The sequence below is a fragment of the Cannabis sativa genome, chromosome 8 (genome assembly GCF_029168945.1).
Source record: "Cannabis sativa cultivar Pink pepper isolate KNU-18-1 chromosome 8, ASM2916894v1, whole genome shotgun sequence".
NCBI classification, from domain to species: domain Eukaryota; kingdom Viridiplantae; phylum Streptophyta; class Magnoliopsida; order Rosales; family Cannabaceae; genus Cannabis; species Cannabis sativa.
The window spans coordinates 41,276,107-41,295,767 of record NC_083608.1 but is presented as its reverse complement, the minus strand read 5'-3'; the positions used below and the strand labels follow the sequence as shown (position 1 = coordinate 41,295,767).

General features: G+C 34.2%; 3 protein-coding genes across 10 annotated transcripts; 1 reads left to right on the top strand and 2 right to left on the bottom strand.

Annotated features, from left to right (window-relative positions):
• Positions 1–4,293: 4,293 nt before the first annotated feature.
• LOC115699290 (histone-lysine N-methyltransferase ATXR2) lies at positions 4,294–11,179 on the top strand. Its single transcript, XM_030626619.2, has 15 exons — positions 4,294–4,512; positions 4,599–4,674; positions 4,770–4,855; positions 4,939–5,276; positions 5,388–5,500; positions 5,612–5,643; positions 5,885–6,030; positions 6,255–6,342; positions 6,523–6,571; positions 6,672–6,726; positions 6,905–6,974; positions 7,072–7,141; positions 7,365–7,441; positions 10,571–10,627; positions 10,747–11,179. Exons 1-15 carry the CDS (start codon positions 4,444–4,446, stop codon positions 10,855–10,857), a joined length of 1,437 nt encoding a protein of 478 aa, XP_030482479.2. The 5' UTR covers positions 4,294–4,443; the 3' UTR covers positions 10,858–11,179.
• Positions 11,180–11,234: 55 nt separating this feature from the next.
• Positions 11,235–16,431, bottom strand: LOC115699291 (zinc finger CCCH domain-containing protein 13). Of its 8 annotated transcripts, none has more exons than XM_030626622.2 (11): positions 15,894–16,231; positions 14,692–14,812; positions 13,853–13,991; positions 13,686–13,742; positions 13,246–13,343; positions 13,076–13,147; positions 12,735–12,940; positions 12,201–12,358; positions 11,643–11,849; positions 11,442–11,502; positions 11,235–11,408 (listed from the first exon to the last, which is right to left on the bottom strand). In XM_030626622.2, exons 1-11 carry the CDS (start codon positions 16,018–16,020, stop codon positions 11,398–11,400), a joined length of 1,257 nt encoding a protein of 418 aa, XP_030482482.1. In that variant the 5' UTR covers positions 16,021–16,231; the 3' UTR covers positions 11,235–11,397. The 8 variants fall into 8 exon arrangements, with proteins under 8 accessions (XP_030482482.1, XP_030482484.1, XP_030482485.1 ...); XM_030626624.2 differs by having other exon boundaries at positions 11,643–11,846; XM_030626625.2 differs by having other exon boundaries at positions 13,853–13,985; positions 15,894–16,209.
• Positions 16,292–19,124, bottom strand: LOC133030622 (uncharacterized). Its single transcript, XM_061103423.1, has 4 exons — positions 18,460–19,124; positions 17,808–18,411; positions 17,271–17,572; positions 16,292–17,168 (listed from the first exon to the last, which is right to left on the bottom strand). The coding sequence occupies exons 1-4, from the start codon at positions 19,122–19,124 to the stop codon at positions 16,292–16,294; spliced, it is 2,448 nt and encodes an 815-aa protein (XP_060959406.1).
• Between the last annotated feature and the right edge of the window lie 537 nt (positions 19,125–19,661).

Here is a 19,661-nt window from a genome sequence, read left to right as displayed (position 1 = left end):
AAATGACGAGATCGGGTTTTCTCACTAAACTAGGTTTTTTTTATTATATATCGATATCTTCTCGATAATTAGGGTAAGAAGGTAAGGGATGATAATTTTTGATAATTTTTTGATAGTATATCGATACTATTTCAATCCAGAACAAAATATAGCAAAATTAATCACACAAGGCAGAATCATCAATAAATTATCGATAAACCATCAATAATCAATTAAAATATCGAGTAAAAAAAATGTCAGCTCGCCATCGATAAACCATCAATAGGCTGACATTTTTTTTATTGATAGTTTATCGATGATTATGCCTTGTCTGATTAATTTTACTATGTTGTGCTATATTTTATCTTGGAATGAATTAATCGAAATAGTATCGATATAACATCGAAAAAGTGTCAAAAATTATCATCCCTTACCTTCTTAACTTAATTATCGAGAAAACATCGATATGTATCGATAATTTGTTAAAAATACCCAATTTGGCAACAAAACCAAATCTTTCCATTTCAAAGAAAAAAAACAGCAAAACAACACCAATGCAAACAACAACCACACAGATCTATCAAAAATAAACTACATACTAATCTGAACATTTTAGAAATTCTTTGGATAATACTTACCCATTATTGAGGTAAATGCGTGTGATTCTTTTCGATGATGAGGTCTGGCTATCCACCGAGATAGGGAGTAGAGAGATTGAGAAAGAATGAACTGAGATAGAGAGTGTTAGAGAGAAAGTCGAGTGATATATATAGAGAGAGACATGAGATGGGCCTCCGGGAGAAAGCTGTAAGCTCGAGAGCTTGGGGGTAAATGTTATCCATGTTCCTAGATGACTTGTACGTGGCAATCATATAAGGGTGCCACTTCAGATTGCATATTGTTATATTATGTCTTCCCCTTACTAGGGTTACAGAAGATGTTGTACTACCCGGAGGCTCTCCTCACCAGTAAATGTAGAAAGGACTTCGAGAATTCTCATCTTATCTTGTTGCTACTGGAAGTAAACAAAAGTTTCACACGCTTCAGGATGGTGGCGAATCAGTTGATCTAGGAAGGCCTTAGCCAAACCTTCCTGGAACTCCATAATACCTAGTCTGAAGCTAAACCTGACGGTTGCATATCTTCTGACACCAAATTAGATCTTGTCCCCTATGTCAAGACCTTAGTAGTGCGCGTACTATAGCTCCTTTTTGCCCAACAGTTTGTTTATACACCAATTTTGCAAGGTGAAACTTTTGGACGACACATGTAGTAAGTCCTACTAATTGGGATGTCGCAGTTGTGCACCACACGATTATGAGGTTCCCTGGCCCCCAACGGTTAGATCACCAAGTTGTAATCACTAGCTAAAGAAACATGCTGAGTACGAAACCCTAAGTGGGTGAAGGGTATGCCGTCACCCACGCATGTGTCTATAAATGCCCATATTTTTTATGTACAAAAGGTGAACATTTTTTACTTATAAAATCTCTGCCAAGATTCCTAGAAAGCTTTCTTCTTCTTAAGAGAAACAAAAAGAATATAAAGTTAGCATTATAAACACTTATAATACTCAAATACTCACCGACAAGGCTAATACAATGGACTAGGAATTATTAATGTCTGAACCACGTAAAAAACCATTTGTCTATTATTTATTATTTTGTATTTTCTTTAAGCTCTAATTAATCGGTTTTTGAAAATCTCAGCAAACAATTAACAAATAAAATTTTAATTTCTTTAAATAGATAATTTTGTAAAAAAAAATATATATATAACATATTTACATTGTTGACCATCACCACCCTTTCCACAATTACACTTTATAAATTTTTAATTTCAAAATTTGTTAAAATTATTGCTCAAAATAAGAATATTTATATTTGTTAAAATTCTATGTAATTTTTTATTATTTTTTCTTTTTAGATTCATGTGTTCAATTTTATTTTTTATTATTTGTTTTAAGAGCACTCAGAACAAGAGAGGTATAATAGCTAAAAGGTAAAATAAAATAGTTAAGAGTTTAAAATTGAGCTGCATCTAAGACTGAGCATCGGTCAGTTTGGCCGGTTTTTTTTTTATATAAAAATCCATGATTCGGTTTTCGGTCTGGATTGGTGCAATAACCGACCGACCAATCCAGAACCTATATTAAAACTGACCGTTTTGAACCTCGATTTGGTCGGTTTAAACTGCCCAAACTAATTTTTTTTTAAAAAAAAAAATATATGATCTAATTTATTCTATATTTTACAACAACAAACATACAAATTAATTGTTCAAAACTAATTATCTTATTCTTTTAATTTTAATATTAATAAAATAATAATAATATATTATTATTATTATATTTTATTAGTAACTACAATACATAAAACAAACAAAACTTAATAAATTAATATATATATATATAAAAGGTTAGTTTCGGTTTTTTCGGTCGGTTTATTACCTAAAAAAACAAATGTTCAATGGCAGTTTTAACCGTTAGCGATTTTTTTAGTTTTCAGTTCTATCGATTTCGGTCCCAACGGTGTTCGCCTGTTCGGTAGGTCGGTTTGAACGATTTTTTAAGTTTTTGGATTTTATGCTCAGCCCTAGCTCCATCAAATGCTTTAAATTTTTAGCTATTATACATATTTCTAAACTCCAAGATACTCTTCTCTACATATAGCTCAATGAATAGTGAATAGGTAAACATATTTTATATTTTTTTCTTTCTCTTTTTTGTTTCTTTATTAGTAATTATTCCCCCCGAACTTTGACATATACCAAATCATGCCCCTTGAATTTTTTTGACCGTTAAAAATTCCCCCTGAACTATTGAGATTGTTAGATTTAAGGACTTTTATTTAATTTCATTCAATTTTACTGTTTCAGTGATTGTTTATGTACTAAACCATGCTCCTTAGACTTTGATATCTACCAAATCATGCCCCTCAAACTTTAATATGTACTAAATCATGCCCCTGAACTTTCATCCATGTTAGAATTTTTTTACTAAAATTAGATAAAAGTCCTTAAATCTAACAATCTTAATAGTTCAGGGGGAATTTTTAACAGCAAAAAAAGTTCAGGGGGCATGATTTAGTACATGTCAAAGTTCAGTGGGAAAAATTACTAATTAACCTTAATTTTTTATTCTTCTTTTTACTCATTAGTGTATTTTTTTATTGATAAAATATATGTGAAGATAGAATATTTAAATGATACTAAGAAAAATATAAAGAAGCTAATGTATGGTGTAATGTAAATATGTGAGGTAAAATAAGAAAAAAAAAATTAGTGAGGTATTTTAAAAAGTAAAGTAGAAAAAGTGTTAGGGGCGCTATGATTCTTTTTCTTTTAAACAAAATCAAATGTAATTCACGATTATCAAAGTGTCTACTTAATCAATGGATGTGATATATACTATTTGCAATGGGGATTAGTTGCCTAGTATATTAATATAGGGATATTGATAGCTAAACTAACTGAATTTTAAATTTTTTTAACACTTAACTACAAAAATTAATTTTTTGGGGGCAAAACTACCTAAACTCCGTTTCATTTTGCTCTGTACCTCTCCGTCTAAAAATCAAAGTTAAGTGTCACAATGGACTGCTCACGTGTACATATTTGTACACGTGGAAAATTTTTAGTGGTCCACGTAATATTAATTTTAAAAAATAATTATTAATATTTAAAAAAATTAAAAATCAGAAGAAAAAAATTAAAAAATATTTACTTTTTGGGATATTAGCGGCTAAACTACCTGAACTTTAAATTTTTTAACACTTAACCACAAAAATCGATTTTTTGGGGGCAAAACTACCTAAACTCTCATTTCGTTTTTAACACTTTTCCTTTTTCTTTTCTTCTTTTTCTTAACTGAAAAAACCCTATCACACAGTCGCCTAACCCACGATCCAACCTTCTCCAACTCCCCTCTCACACACTCTCTCTCACGGTGCACAACGTCGGCCTTCTCCGACCATCCCATGTCAGACGGGCTGCAGAACTGAACCCCACATCCAAAAAATCTAACCCCGATCGGCCCTCTTCTCTCTCTCTTTCGATGTGGGAGGGAGGGTTGAGAGATTAGGGTTTCAGAAAGTTTAAGAAAGAAAGAAGAAGAAAAAGTAAAAAAAAAAAAAAAAAATTAGATTATTTTAGATTTTTGTAGTTAAGTGTTAAAAATTTTAAAGTTCCGTGATTTAGCAATCAATATCAAAAAAAAAATATATTTTTTAAAATTATTTTTTTTTTCTGATTTTTTAATTTTTTAAATATTAATAATTATTTTTAAAATTAATATTAAGTGGGCCATAAAAATTGGCCTCGTGTATTTTTGGACGGAGCATACAGCAAAATGGAGCTAGTGAGGACTGAGGAGGTGGTTTGATATTTTTGGCGGCTGTGGCTGCATATACTATTACGTTCCAACTTACCAAGTTTTCATTTTCAGAGTTCAAGTTTCACACTTCAATGGACCCTCTCTCTCCTATTGATCCGATCTCTACTCTCCTCGCTCCACCTTCATCTCTCCAAGCTCAGGTATTATTCACTACTCTATACACACTCACTTGTATCGAACGCCCAAATGGTTTGAAATTTCTTTCTTTCTCTCTGTGTTAATTCAGGAGTATTTCGACGAGCTTATATCCAAGAGGCGAAACCCCGGTATCAAAGTGAAGCAAAATGAAGCATTTGGCAAAGGTTAATTTTTCTGTTTTTCTTCTTTCTCTTAGTCGTCTTATTGAAATTGGTTCTAACCCACTTTCAGTATATGTTATTGTTATTTCATTATAAAGGTGTGTATGCCGAGACTGAATTCAAAGAAGGGGAGCTTATATTAAAGGACCAAATGGTTGTGGGTGCTCAACATTCCTCAAATAAGGTCTTCAACGATTTCAAATATCATGTCTTTTTCTGTTTTGTCTCAACTTAAATTCTGTCTAATCTACTGTTTGTTATGTGTAGATGGATTGTTTGGTCTGCAGCTTCTGTTTTCGCTTTATTGGCTCAGTTGAAATTCAAATTGGAAGAAAACTTTATCTGCAACAGTTGGGAGTTTCAGTAAACCACAGTGAATGTGATATGGAGGACATGTATTCAGATGGAGAAGACTATTCTTATGAGGAGAATGGTGAAGATTCAGGAGCTTGTTCTTCCAGTCACCTCAGAAAAAAAGTTGAACTTCCTAAAGGGGTTGTGGAATCTCTCATGAATGGTGATTTGAAATTGCCTTATTCTGATAGGTTCCCATTGCCTCCAACTGTACCTTGTATTGGGAGTTGTGGGGAAGCTTATTACTGCAGGTAAGCTTTAGCACTTAGTTCATTGTTATTATTATTATTTTGAAACCTTGAATACTTGTCTTTGATCTTTTTCTTTAATCCCTAGTACCAATTTTGTGAGTATTTTTCTAGCAAGTCATGTGCACAGGCTGACTGGGAATCATGTCATTCCTTGCTTTGCACTGGTGAGAAGTCAGAATCAGTATCAAGAGAGGCACTTGTAGAATTTATAGAGCATGCTAATGGTAAGGCTTAATTTGTGGGTTACTTCTGTCAATACCTGTTTTCTGCTCATGAGATTTCAGTCCTTTAATCATATTCTCGTCCCTTATTAGACATCTCTCTTTAATTCACAGAAACAAATGATATATTCATCGTTGCTGCAAAGGTATGTCTTAAAAAAACTGGACTGACTATCAACTCTTAAAGACCTTTTAAAGACCCTTTCTTATTTTTCTCTTCAATAATAGCATCATTTGGAGTATTTGTTTTGTCAAATTTTATTTAAGAAAAGGAGTCAAAGGACATATCATAACCCTTAGCAGAAAACAACATTTTGCTATGTATGCTTTCACTTAATCTAGTTATGTGGCTTTCTTTCCTGATAGCAGTAAATTATTAAACTCCAGGCAATTTCTTATACTATATTAAGGTATAGGAAGTTGAAAGCGACTAGTCTTGAAGAACAAAGGAAAGATAAAAATGTTTCAGGCTTCACAGTTCCAGCTGCACTCTCTGAGGCATGGAAGCCAATATCAATGGGACACAAGAGAAGGTATTCAATTGCTAGTGCTTACTTCCCACGTTATTTTGAAAGTCAAACTCTAAACCCTGACTTTTGCCCATGGTGTTTTGCTTGTGTCCATTCTTGAGAATACTGATGAATCTGTATTGAATTGCTATTGTTTTGATACACTTCAGCAAAGTTAGTTTGTAGAAATTATTCATCTAAGCATTTATTGTTGGACTAACCCCTATTTTTCACTTGACTGGTTTTAGGTGGTGGGACTGCATTGCATTGCCAGTTGATGTTGAATCTTCTGGTGAAAATGCATTTAGGATGCAAATGAGAAACCTCGCCTCCACGGTAGATTTTACAACCTCATATCTTTTGATCATTATTTATCTTTGTCAATTTTCTCTCAATAGCCTTCGTTCTTACAATATTAGAAGCTCATTTTGACACTTGATTGTAGTGAACCAAAATTGTAATAATACATTTTCTTTGTGGTATTATTGAACTTACAGTGAGTTTTATTTGTTTCAGTCGCTTGAGCTTCTTAAGGCAGCCATCTTCGACAATGATTGCGAACCTTGTATCCATCCAAATGCAGAACTATTTTTCTTAATCTAATTAGCTATATGTGTTTTATTTTTCTTTCTAGTTATTAAGTTGAAGCCCTTAATTCTGCAAAGTATTCTCTCTTGAAATTTATGGGCACATAGTTGGCATGTTTGAGTTGAACAATCTGTAAGTTACACTTCCTCAAAACTTCCTCAAAACCTCCTCAAAACCTTGGTTTTTCTTGGGTTCATAAACTTAGTAAGAATGACATAATCATTGATCAGAGAAATGGGTGGTGAATTTTGATAAATGCATATTACTCTTTTTAAGTTATGGAGAATTGTCTTATACTTGTACATCTCAGTGATTTGGTTGTAGCATCTCCAGTTGAGGATTATTTTCTGTACATCAATGATCTTCCATCTTCCGAAAAGGTAAGATACAATGTCATTATTCATCCTGAAAGTTTAACCAGTTTTTGTTAGATTGGAAGTTTACTAATGCCCTTCCCCTGATACCACTTTCTGGCAGAAGGAAACCGAAGAAATGACACGACCTATCTTCGAAGCTCTTGGTGATGACTATTCAGTTTCTTGCGAGGGTACATTGCTGTTGCTATATTTCATTATATGTCTAGTAGTAATCTTTAGTTCCTTTTGTCCATTTTCTTCTTTTGCGGCACTTGACTATTTTATGCATAGTGAGTTATCACTCAGCTTAAATCTTTATTCTTGTGTAAAAATCAGATATTTGATCATAGTATTTTACTTTTCACAAATGCAATCTGTTATGAGCAGAATGTAATACCTCCAATTTTGTTACAGGCAGTGCGTTCTTTCCCTTGCAGAGTTGTTTGAATCACTCATGTTGTCCAAACGCAAAAGCTTTTAAAAGAGACGAGGTATGTAAACCAGAAGTCACATGATATGATGCTTAGTATAGAATTTTGCTTCTCTCTTTCAACACATTTCTATCCTCATAGGATTATTAGAGCATTTACATGTTAAAAGCTTGGCAAAATAGATATAGCCAAGTCTAACTCTGCTATGAGCAGACTTAGCTTACACGCACAAAATTACAGAATGTACTTGTGCTTACTTTTAAATGATATAACAAAGAAATAAAAGAAGTTTGATTTTTTTTCTATTGTCCTATGATCTTTTGAAATCTACTTTGTCCCTAATTCTTTGCCTACAAAGGCTTAGCCTAATTGGTCAATTGTTCGTTGACTCTAAGTCTTATTAGCAGCTTTTGAATCATGAGGGATTGCTCTTTTCAAAAACTTGAAATAAAAAAGAACTCCTTCCGGTTATACTATACAATAGTGTAATTGTTGGGGCTGTCTTTGTGATACTTTTAGGATGTTTAATTTGTCTTTACCTTCTGATCAAGAAACATAAAAAAGAATAAAGGTGTAGAAAATAGTGAATGAAATTATAATTTATTCAATAGAATAGTAAACATTTATATACAAACTTAGAGAGACTTCATAGGAAACTAGGAAAAAAATAGAAAACTTAAGTGCATGTTTGGCATCATAACTAAAAAACTGTTTTTTGTTTTTAAAAACAGAAAATTGTTTTTTGAAAACAATTTGGCTTGTTTGGCCTTGTTTTTTGAAAACAGTTTTCAGAAAACAAAGTTACAAAAAACAAGAATTTTGAAAACAACAAAATGTTGTTTTCTGTTTTAAAAACCAATTCACTTTTGGCCAATATTGTTTTTAAAAAACACTAACCAAACATGACTTGTTTTTAAAAACTTCAAAAACTATTTTTTGTTCTCATTTCTAAAAACAATTTTTTGAAAACAAAAAACAGAAAACAATACCAAACATGCTCTAAGTAATTACAATTATTCTTAATTCTACAACTTATGTAAATTCTAACACTCTCTCAAGTCAAAGCATAAAGTTTGTTACAAAGATAATCAATTTGCACTCCATTCAAAGTCTTTATGAAAATATCTCCTAATTGCTCTTCAGTCTTCACATATCTTGTGAAAATCAGGCTTTGTTGAACTTTCTCATGAACAAAATGACAATATTTCAATGTGCTTAGTTCCCTCGTAGAACACGGGATTTGAGGCAATATGAAGGGCAACTTGAATATCACACCACAATTTTGGTGGAAGTCTTAAGCTCGACTTTAGTCAAAAGCTGATAAATTCACACTATCTCACACATAGACTGTGCTAGGGCTGCACACGGGTCGGGTTTTCGGGTGGTCGGGTGGTCGGGTGTTTGAAATGTGTAACCGAACCTGAGTTTCGGGTGGTTGGGTATGGCGGGTTTCTGGTCGGATTCGGCAGGTTTAATGTGGTCGGGTTCGAGTTTTATTAGGTCAAATGATTCATTTTTGGGCCCAAATAAAACTACTTGATTTTTAAAAATACCATCTTTTTTCTATTTTTAACATTTTTTGGGCTTTATTGAATTAATTTATAGTTTTTTTAAGTAGTTTAAACTTCAAATAAAATAAATAAACTACACACAGAAAAAAAATATAATATAAATATATATTATACTGAAGTCTAAACTCTAAATTAAAGCATTTAAGTTTAAATAAAAAATTGCATTATATATAATATAAATTATAATATATATTTATGTACATTTGAGTTGAGCAATGCTCTGGTACACCGAAATGCACGATCTTGCATCACAGCCGGCATGTCTGCCGATCTCAGTCGTATATTCAAATCGATGGCTATGGCCGCCAAGTTCACTTCTCTAAACGGAGGAAGTAACATGGGCCGAGGCCGGCTCACTATTACTTCCTTTTATTTTTCTGCTCTTCTAAGTCTTCTTATAATTTCTAACGAGGACAAATCTTTATAAGCAGAGGAATGATAGGTGACCCAACCTACAAGGTGCCTCAAATGGAGATTGTACACTAGAACAAGCAACTAATTTAGGTATTGGTGTATCAGAAATGTAGAGTCCTCCATATTCATGTGACTCATGTCCTTTATCAATAATTTGCTTCATCATAAGATCCTGAAATAAGTAATGATCATAAAAAAAGAGATACAACAGTTAAGATCACAAGTAAATTGATTGACAGAGATCAAATTAAAAAAAAAAAAAATTAGGTACATGTAAGACGGACGACAAAAGAAGCATTGGAGTGGGAGAAATTGTACCAAACCCAAGAACACGAGATGGTGACCCATCGGCTAAGGTAACGGTAGAAATGAAAGCGTGAGGTCGAAGATTAGAAAAAAAGCTAATATTAACTATCAAATAGTTTGCAGCACCAGAATCTAGTTATTTGGAAGACGAGGAAAGAAGACACGAATTTGGGTTACATGAATCAACAATAGTAGTGATAAAAGAAGATGAATGCTTATGAGGCTCCTGATACTGTAAGAATATGGCATATTCAACTGCAGAAACAAGAACTGGTTTTCCAAAAGCCATTACAAATAATATGTTTGTCCCACCAAACTAACCAACAAATCCGATAAATGAACAAACAAAATGAGACAACAAGTTGAGAACAAAAAAGAGATACTGAGCCAGCAATCAAGTGATGGGAAACCATTTGAAGATCTTGAGAACTATCGCAGATTAGTTGAAAAGTTAATTATCTAATTGTGACTCATCTAGATATTGATTCTCAATTAGTGTTGTTAGTCCGTTTATATCATATCTAACAATTTATCATTGGGCAACATTAAAGCAGCTTTTGTGTTACTTGAAAGGAGTACCTGGACGAGGTATTGTTTACAAGGATCATGAAAATACCCAAATTGAGTGTTGCTCTAATACCATGTAAAAAATGGTGGATGAAATTGTATATTATTCAATAGAATAGCAAGCATTTATATACAACTCTAAAGAGACTTAATAGGAAACTAAAAAAGAAATAGGAAACTTAGTAATTACAATTATTCTACAACTAATATAAATTATGTTCTAACAAAAGGAAATAAAAAATTTAGTATATTGAAAATGTATGATATGTTGATGCCATGCAAAGTATTTCAAAGGATACCAAGTCACAATTTTGTGTGTTCTTCATTGCAGGACAAAGATGGCCAAGCAACAATACTTGCATTAAAACCTATCTGCAAGGGAGAAGAGGTAAAAGAAAAAACACCTATAACAATGCTGTGTTATTTTAGTCAAAGTCCATCTTTATAGGGTCATGTTCTGTTTTATGATTCAATATGTTTAATTTTGAAAGTCCTTTCCTTTTCCAGATTACCATCTCATATGTAGATGAAGATCTGACGCTTGAAGAGAGGCAGGCATCACTTGCAGACTATGGTTTCAGATGTACGTGCCCCAAATGTTTAGCAGAAGAAACTTAAGCTAACATTCAGTGATCTACATTCTTGATATCTGCCTATACAGTACAAAGAGTTAGATTATGAATCCTCAAAAGGGTTCTCTTGGTACTAGTTCAATTGTTCAAGAGAAGTGGCGAGTTGTAGTACACAAGTTTAGAATGTTCCCTTCATAGAATCATAATTGCTTACTTTATAATTTTTATTTAAGTTTTGTTTTGATCATTGGTATTTGGTGAGAAAATGAGTCAAATGACTAGCGTAAAAGGCCTAGGTTGAGTGGTTATGGAAAGAAATCTTGAACCCTGTATTTTTATCACCACCAATCAAGTTTCCCCTTCATAAAGGATACATATACATATATTTATTTATATATTTTAAAATGGAACCTTCATAAAGGATTTGACAAGGGAAAATAGTAAGATCGACAATATGAACGCAAACATCAATCCAGACTACACTGAAGCTTGTCGAAAAAAAACAAAAGATTTAGTTAACTTGCTGTTTAAAAACCCATATTTCCTGTACACTGCTCGGCAAAGAACCTTTGACCTTTCAAAATCTTTAAATTAAAAACTGTTGTCATCTCAAAATCTAGTGTCAAAAAATATCAACATGCTCCATCTCCTCGACACCATCCACGTCTATGTCCTCATCGTTACCCTCATACTGTAAAAGCATCAATAATTGAATTAGAATGATTCATAGGTACACTGGGGAAAATTCTAATGACATAGAAGCCAGAAACAAGTCTCGTTCGGTAAGAAAGAGGTTTTCATGGAAGGAAACGAAAGTGTGCAACCGCTGACCTGCGAGTAATTGTTTTTTAGGATCAGAGGAGGTAGGGGAAGTGCAAGTGGCAAGCCATCTATCTCATATGCATCCACAACCCTTATAGAATCAGTCCCAGTTGCTTCAACATTAAAATCCAATTCAATGTCGACATCTTCATCAATTGCATGGGCAGCCATGCTGGTTGATGGTTGCAAAAATCCTGATTCCAATGTCTTTTTCTGCTGCAGATTTAATTACCACAAGAGTAAAATGCAAAGATTGGTAAAGAAACAATAACTAACAGCTTAACCTCAGCACAATAGCAACACAGTATTAATCTCATTCTGGGAATCAGCAAGAGTTAAAAATGCATAACTGAGTTTACTCAGCATATTTAAATATATCAAATGTGCGATCAAGGAGAGCATGTATCCAACCCATACCATAAATTACAAAGTTCTAAAGTTAAAGAGCATCCTGAAGACTTTGCATCAGACTATGCTGGAAGGTAAAACAGCTCCCATATTGGAAAATAAGACAGCCATCTTTTCATACTGCAAGAACAAGTTCACAACAAAGAACAAAAGATGCACCTTATCTGCTGACCCAAGATTGACAAAATTATTGTTCTCATGTTTTCCTTCTTTTGAGATGGGTCTTGGTCTGCCATTCCCAGTAGCCACAGCCTGAATCTCCTTGTCATTATTTGATTGAGCAGGAATATTCCACCGAGAAGCTCTCTTCACTGTGGCTGTCACATAAGTATGCAGATTTTCTAAATCGGCTGGTGTGTACCAAGTGTAACAGGTTGAAAACCATCTTAAAAATAACACTTGCAATAATGGCAGACTTAAGCGAATGTGGAATGTAACATGAGAAAATCACATATAAGCATGCAGCTAGAACATCATTGATTGAAGAGTAGCAAATTATGAGCTAAGAACTGAAAAATCTATTTCTTATGTTACAGTGAATTGACTTCACCAGATAGCAAATGAAATTAGTAAATTAAACTTTTGCATATACTTCAGAATCATGCAAGCAAATTTCCAGTAGCTGATTAATTAGAAACCGGATAAAAGAGAAATCTAAAGAAACTTAATGGTTGACAAAATTAAGTAAAATACCATATTGTTCTGTGGGACCCCAACCACCATCCAGCCTTCTGTTGCTTGGAGAAACATTATTCTGTTGCTCACTCTGTGGGTTGACAGGGAAACCAGCTACCTCTCCATCACTCACAATATTAATGTTTGAATCCTCTTCATTGGCACCAATTTTGTTGATATCGGAGCCAAGCTCATCCGCCAACTTATGAAGCCGAGTTTCTGATCTATATCTCGAAATTTTAATTAAATCCGGAAACCAATATGCCATTATGTTCATAACTCAAGACTGAAAATTTTCCTTGGAGCACAAATGGTAGATAACTACGACAACAAAATAATAACTTATAATAATGACTTACCTCTTCAGTCTATCTCGTATCTGTATACAATGATCATGTGCCTTGACAAACTTGTTGATTTTTGACAAGATCCTGCACATTACAATAGCTTAGGAAAGGGAAGGAAGACAGCTAGCCATCAATGGGGGGAAATTGCACCAAATTTCAAATTCCACGTAGGTTTGTTATACCTTCTATTTTCCTCTTTTTCTCTGTGTAGCTGAGCCTCAAGCTCGTGAATTTTAGATGTAAGACTTTCCACTTCTTGAACCCTCTCTTCTACTATAACCTGTGAACAACAGAAGTATTAGTGGTCAGCAAATATATACCAAATTAAAATTGAACACTCCTAAGGAGGAAAGGATTGCAGATTCAGACACATTTATTTTGGGGTTTAAAGACAGAGATTGACCAGAGAATAACATAAAGTAGAGATTGTAAACAGCTAAAGTAGCGAGAACATGAGAAAGTCAGGAGTAAATTTTACTAAGTTTATGATGAGTAATAGCTATAGGTAATAATACCTTAGTGAAACTAATCAGCATCCCCACTAATAATTTCAATTAAAGACCACAAATTATTTCATTTCAAAATAAATTACAACATTCAACTTTAAAAAGCTGAAACAGACCCCCAGTTGAGATTTTTGGTGATCAAGCCTGTTGATATCTTCCTGCACTTGCTTTAGCTGCAAACAAACCCCAGAAACCACACAAATATGAGAATTTACAGTAAAACAGAAAAGCTTGAGATAACTATAGGAATGTGTCTTATCCTGAGATTAAATAAAAAATATACCTGCTCAACAACAACACCTCTTGAATCACTTGCAAACTTTCCTTCCTTACCCCGATCGTTTGCACCATCTGATATTCTCAAACTTCCAGATCCGTCACTCTGACCATCTAACCGCTGCCTTTTCTTATGTTTTCTGTCACTATTTAATATCTCAAACTCAATTAAGTGAGTAACACTAACAAAAGAACATCACTCAAAAGAATTTTATGGAAAGAAAAATAAAAAGTTCATTGTATACACTATTCACCAATGATATACAGAAGAACCTTTACAAACAATGAGACAAAACCCAGCCTCCAATAAATCTGCCAAGTGTAATGGCAATAAGTAATTTCATATGCCCAATATTCACGTCTAATTTTGTTCAAGAGGACTGCACCAGTAGATAACATCCTAAAGTGAGTTAATGTGTGTGCGTGTGTATGGCCCATATATGAGCATATGAGCGTCTACAATCGTACAAGAGATCAACCCTCAAGCAAGGCAAGGTGCTTTTTTTTTGGACAAGGATCCCCACCTAACCCGACAGTATTTAAGAATTAGACAACTACAGCAATTGCTACGTAGCTACCAAGGATGACTCAAACATCAGACCTTGTTTGAGCAAACCACATGCTTCACCAATTGAGCTACCCCCTCTTGCTTAAGCAACCTTTTTAAAACTAAATTTTATGTAGTCTACTGTTTGATTTTTCACTTCATTGTTTTCTATATTTTATATTCTACCATTATTTAATATTTATAATCCAAACCACATCAAAAGAACTAACTTTACATTCCTAAAAGACTAATCCCAGACACAAGTAAACAAACAAGCAAAACTGGGGAAGAGAAATCACCTTTCTTTATCAAGAGACCTAGATGGACCTCTTGCGTCTCTATCAGGTGAATATGTTTGTCGTGGAGAATGCCGTCTATCTAGTTTATCCCTTAAGTCACCATCTTCAAATCCCCTCCTTCCTAAAGTGTGGAACAAAAAGTTATCATAAGGCAGATTTTAAATGAGTCAGTGTTTATCATGAGAAACAAGGCTCAACATCTAAGCTTACCATACATGGAATAGCATGACTACATAATAACGAACAACAATGGTACCTTCTTGCTTTTTCCAAAGTAATCATAGAAATTATTGCTGTCATACAATGAATGACATACAAGTTTGAGTTTATACATTGAGACACAGTGACCACTTCATACAAGAAAGAATCATTGAATAGAAGAATAGGCATTCCGTCTTGTTGTTGAGCAATAAGAATATATACAAGTGGTGAGTAGAGATTTCTCCAAGGTGACATATATAATCAATTCTTTGTTTCTTCTCACAAATATTCCAAGAAAAGAATTAATTGATCACCACAGAATTATTCTTCATCATAGGAATCCCTTGATGGTGTGATCTCGGAATAAGTAACAAGTAGAGTGAATGTCATGACCCACAGGACAACTAAAAATGGCGGGAACTGGATAATAGATATTTGAACATAGACCAAATTCCTTTTGGTCTTTATAAGAACAGAGAAAATATAGTCCAGAAAAAGTCAACAACCTACCCCTGATCAAAGATAACACATTCAGGATGCTTAACGATGATAAGTTTTGCCACAGAAATTCCATAAATTTTGTAACTAACCAGCAAAATCCCCCCTGAACATACAATACAGCAACCCTCTCAGTTTTAATAACTGAACATGTCTCTGGCCAAGACATCAGGTGGCATCTCTACTCACACGAAAACAATAGAGCTCGGGTCTTCTGGCATACATTACAATCCTTGCAAACTACTATTATAAGGGGGTTCATAGAGCACTGTCAAGCAAAATTACGAATAACAAGGAAAGATCTTATGGCAGAAATTAACAAGTTAGAGAATTCTTTTCATTGGTTCCAATCATTAGGCTAGAGGTAACCCCACCTGAGGTCCTAATTCGAATCCCACAACCAATCCAAAGAACGACAAAACAAAATGCATAAAACTGGAATTACAAAGGTTTAATGAATTGATGTGTTGCTTAGACATTGCCTGAAGGCTGAAGCAATTTACCATGAATAGGGCTTGATAAACGCCGGAGCTCCACGTTTCCATGAGCGAAGGAGCAATTCTGACGAGAACACCGACCTTTCTGATGCAAGACGCAGAGTTTCGTCTTGAAGAGCTTCCGTTCAACCATCGTGTTCACAATATATAATAGCAAAGAAAGAAACGTGTAATTGGTTTGGTATGGGTTATTTTGATGAGCTTCTCAGTGAAATGAGAGGGAGGGAGTGGGAGTTGTATATGCAAAAACTTGGGGTTTTGGGAGAGAAGAGCTTCACCTTGGTTGACTCACTCTAAGTTTCAATGCCAACTTTTTTTTTTTTTTTTTTTGAGAAATTTCACTGTTATTAAAACTGGCAATCGTTTACAATAACAGATAAAATAGGATTTGGGATTTCACCCATCTAACAGATATCTTCATCCAACTCGAGAGCATACTTAGCTAAACCATGTGCAGTTTGGTTAGCATTTCTCTTAACATGAGAAATAGTTACTCCTGAGAAAAAGGATAAAAGACAGCTAATATCTACGATTAAATCATTAAAACTTGAGAGGTTGCAAGATGTAGAGTTTAGGGCCAAAGAAACTCGCAATGCATCTGTTTCGATATGTGAAATTGAAAGTGGCATTTGCACCACCCAATTGAGACTATGAAATAGCGCCTTGGCCTCCATCTCATCCGATCTAAAACAACCTTGAACAGGCTTGGAAAGAGCAGCAACGACATTACCAAGATAATCTCTTATAACAACACCTATTCCCAAAATTTTCAACTCATGATTGACAGCAGCATCAACATTTAATTTGAGTCCAGTAGGTGATGGTGGCAGCCATGGAGAATGTCGTGTATTATCTTGATGCAGCCTAGCTACTGGTGCAACTTCTGGTGTGTGAATACTTGTTGAAACAGTCACTGGAGGTATAATGCTTGCTGATCCATGATAGTGCTTTGCTTTGCTACTAATAAACCTCTCCAAGTGTGTAACAGCAAATGAAGCAATGGCATGGCTGGGGCGTGAGACACCCCCATGTGTGACTTTGTTTCTATTATGCCAAATTGCCCACATTGTGCAAACAAGTAATTCAAAGTCTTGTTTTGAGTACAAGGTTGATAAATGGATTAAATAATCACCATTATCCATATTGTGTGCATTTGAATGATCTATGGTGAACTTTGTTTCCCTCCAAACTTTCCTAGCTGTAGTACAATTGAACATAGCATGTCCAATTGATTCCCATGCATTGTTGCATAATGAACATGTAGCAGAGTTGACAACTTTCCTTCAGCAAAGTGCAGTAGCAACAGGTAAAGCATTTTGCAACACTCTCCAAGCAAAAATTTTGATCTTAGATGGCAAAGTAAGATTCCAAAAAATTTTCCACCATTCGGAATGAGCAGAAGAACCACTTGATTCATTCCCTTTTGCCAAATTTTCTGCTAAATGGAACCCCGAATTGACTGTGTACATACCAGTCATTGTATGATGCCAAATGTAACGGTCATTGCTAGGAAAATAACATAATGGAATGGAGACTATTCTATCCACATCAATCGGCTGGAAGTGATCATGAAGGAGAGGCAAATTCCACACTCTTTGCTCTGTTATGAAATAAGAAACGGGCAGATTTGGAGGGCCAGTATAGCTTACTGGTGTGAAAACATTATTACCAGGAAATCCACTTGTCTACACCAGCTAACACATTAAAACCATTCCCAATCTTATAACGTAAGCCCTCTATTAAAAGCTCACGTCCCCAATGGATCCCTTGCCAAGTGAGTGAGGGTGAGTGGCCAAGTCTTGCTTCCAAAAAAGTATTGTTGGAAAAATATCTATGCTTTAGGAGTCGGCTAAGTAGAGAATTGGGCATTTCAAATATTCTCCAAGCTTGTTTAGCAAGGAGGATTTTATTAAAGTGTACAAAAGAGCGGAATTCCATACCTCCTTCAAATTTCGACTTACAAAACAATTTCCAACTTTTCCAATGAATCTTTGAGCCATCCTTATTTGATCCCCACCAGAAATTGGCCATCATGGATTCCAATTGAGTGCAAAAAGTGGTTGGTAACCGAAAACAACTCATAGCGTAAGTTGGAATCGATTGAACAACGGCCTTTAGAAGAACTTCCTTACCACCAACTGAGAAGAGTTTTTCATTCCATGCATGAAGTTTTTGCCATATACGTTCTTTAACATCGCTGAACATCTCTTTCTTATCTCGCTCTGAAAAAGCAGGTAAACCAAGGTAACGTTCATGGCAGTCACTTATTGGCATTCCTAGTGTTTGATGGAAGAAGTTCTGAGCTGATTGTGAGGTGTTGGGTGAAAAAGACATAACAGACTTCGCTGTGTTAAGCAATTGGCCAGATGCTTCATGATAAATATCCAAAACTTTATTAATAGCAATTGATGAACTGTTTGTAGCTTCACAAAAGAGGAGACTATCATCTGCAAAGAGCAGATGTGAAATGGAGGGAGCATGTCTTGTGAGCTTAAGTCCTCGAAGGTTATGAACTTCCTCTTCACTATGTAGAAGTCTAGAGAGTCATTCAGAACAAATCAAGAACAAGTACGGGGACAATGGATCTCCTTGCCGAAGCCCCCGAGTAGGCTTAACATGTCCCACTTCTTCACCATTGAGCATGAAAGAGAAACTAGTGGAGCTTAGACAACCCATGATTAAAGAAACCCATGTACTGTGAAAGCCCATTTTTAGCATTACCTCTTGAATATAGAACCACTCCACTCGATCAAAAGCTTTGCTCATGTCTAACTTGAGAGCCGAATAACCTCTATTCCCCCTTGTTTTATGCTTTAAATGATGTATCAATTCAAAAGCAACAAGAATATTGTCAGTAATAATTCGATTGGAGAGGAAAGCACTTTGTGTTTCTAAAATAACAGCCGGTAGAACATCCTTAAATCTGAGAGCAAGCGCCTTAGAAATGATTTTGTAGATGACATTGCACAAACTTATTGGGCGAAAGTCTCCCATTCCCGTTGGTGACTTAATCTTCGGAATAAGAGTGATTAGAGACTTGTTAATGGATTCCATACTACAACCCTCATTCAAAATTTCAAGTACCACTTTAGTGACCACATCTCCCACAATAGACCAATAATTGTGATAGAACATTGCCGACATTCCATCGCAACCTGGGCTTTTATCTGGATTGATTGTCTTGAGTGCATTGTAGACTTCATCGCTGGTAAACGGTTTTATGAGAGAATTATTCATTTCAGCCGTGACTGTGGTTGGAATTGCAGCGAGAAAAATGATAACTTATATAGCAAATGAAATTTATATTTTATATTATTTTTTTAAAATTAAAAGTAAATTATTTAAAGATTATGGTATATTTATATTAATTTTGTTAATTTTTTTATTTTAAAGTTATTGATTTTTTTTTATTTTTTATGGGTTGTTGTGGGTTATTAGTATATGGATTTTGTGGTACAATATATTTATATTTTGTTAGATGGTATATTATTATTCTTAAATTATATTTATTTTTTTATTTTGCTATGTATAATGTATCATAGTGATATATAATTTTATTAGTATAATACAAATATTTTAAGTATGTATATAATTTTATTAGTATGTTATATATATTTAATTATTATTTTTATATATTTTAATTGTATGATATATTATTTATTTTAAATATATTAGAGTTAGACTCACATTTTTTTATGTATGGAAATAAATTGTTATATATAAGATGAATAGGCTACCCTCTCATTGCCAATTGGTTTTGAATTGGAACCTCAT

Bases quoted from the DNA above. Each gene is read 5' to 3' on its own strand.
- LOC115699291 (XM_030626622.2), bottom strand. From the start codon at position 16,020: ATGGTTGAACGGAAGCTCTTCAAGACGAAACTCTGCGTCTTGCATCAG. The intron at 13,743-13,852 runs GTATATTTTTTA...GTTTGTTTGCAG, and splicing joins GAGGTGTTGTTGTTGAGCAG to CTAAAGCAAGTGCAGGAAGA. The intron at 13,148-13,245 runs GTATAACAAACC...TGTAATGTGCAG, and splicing joins GAAAAAGAGGAAAATAGAAG to GATCTTGTCAAAAATCAACA.
- LOC115699290 (XM_030626619.2), top strand. From the start codon at position 4,444: ATGGACCCTCTCTCTCCTATTGATCCGATCTCTACTCTCCTCGCTCCA. The intron at 4,513-4,598 runs GTATTATTCACT...GTGTTAATTCAG, and splicing joins CTTCATCTCTCCAAGCTCAG to GAGTATTTCGACGAGCTTAT. The intron at 5,501-5,611 runs GTAAGGCTTAAT...TTTAATTCACAG, and splicing joins ATTTATAGAGCATGCTAATG to AAACAAATGATATATTCATC.
- LOC133030622 (XM_061103423.1), bottom strand. From the start codon at position 19,124: ATGAATAATTCTCTCATAAAACCGTTTACCAGCGATGAAGTCTACAAT. The intron at 18,412-18,459 runs GTACTTGTTCTT...ACTTCTACATAG, and splicing joins CAAGGAGATCCATTGTCCCC to TGAAGAGGAAGTTCATAACC. The intron at 17,169-17,270 runs GTGGAAAATTTT...ACTTTGCTGAAG, and splicing joins TCTTCTGCTCATTCCGAATG to GAAAGTTGTCAACTCTGCTA.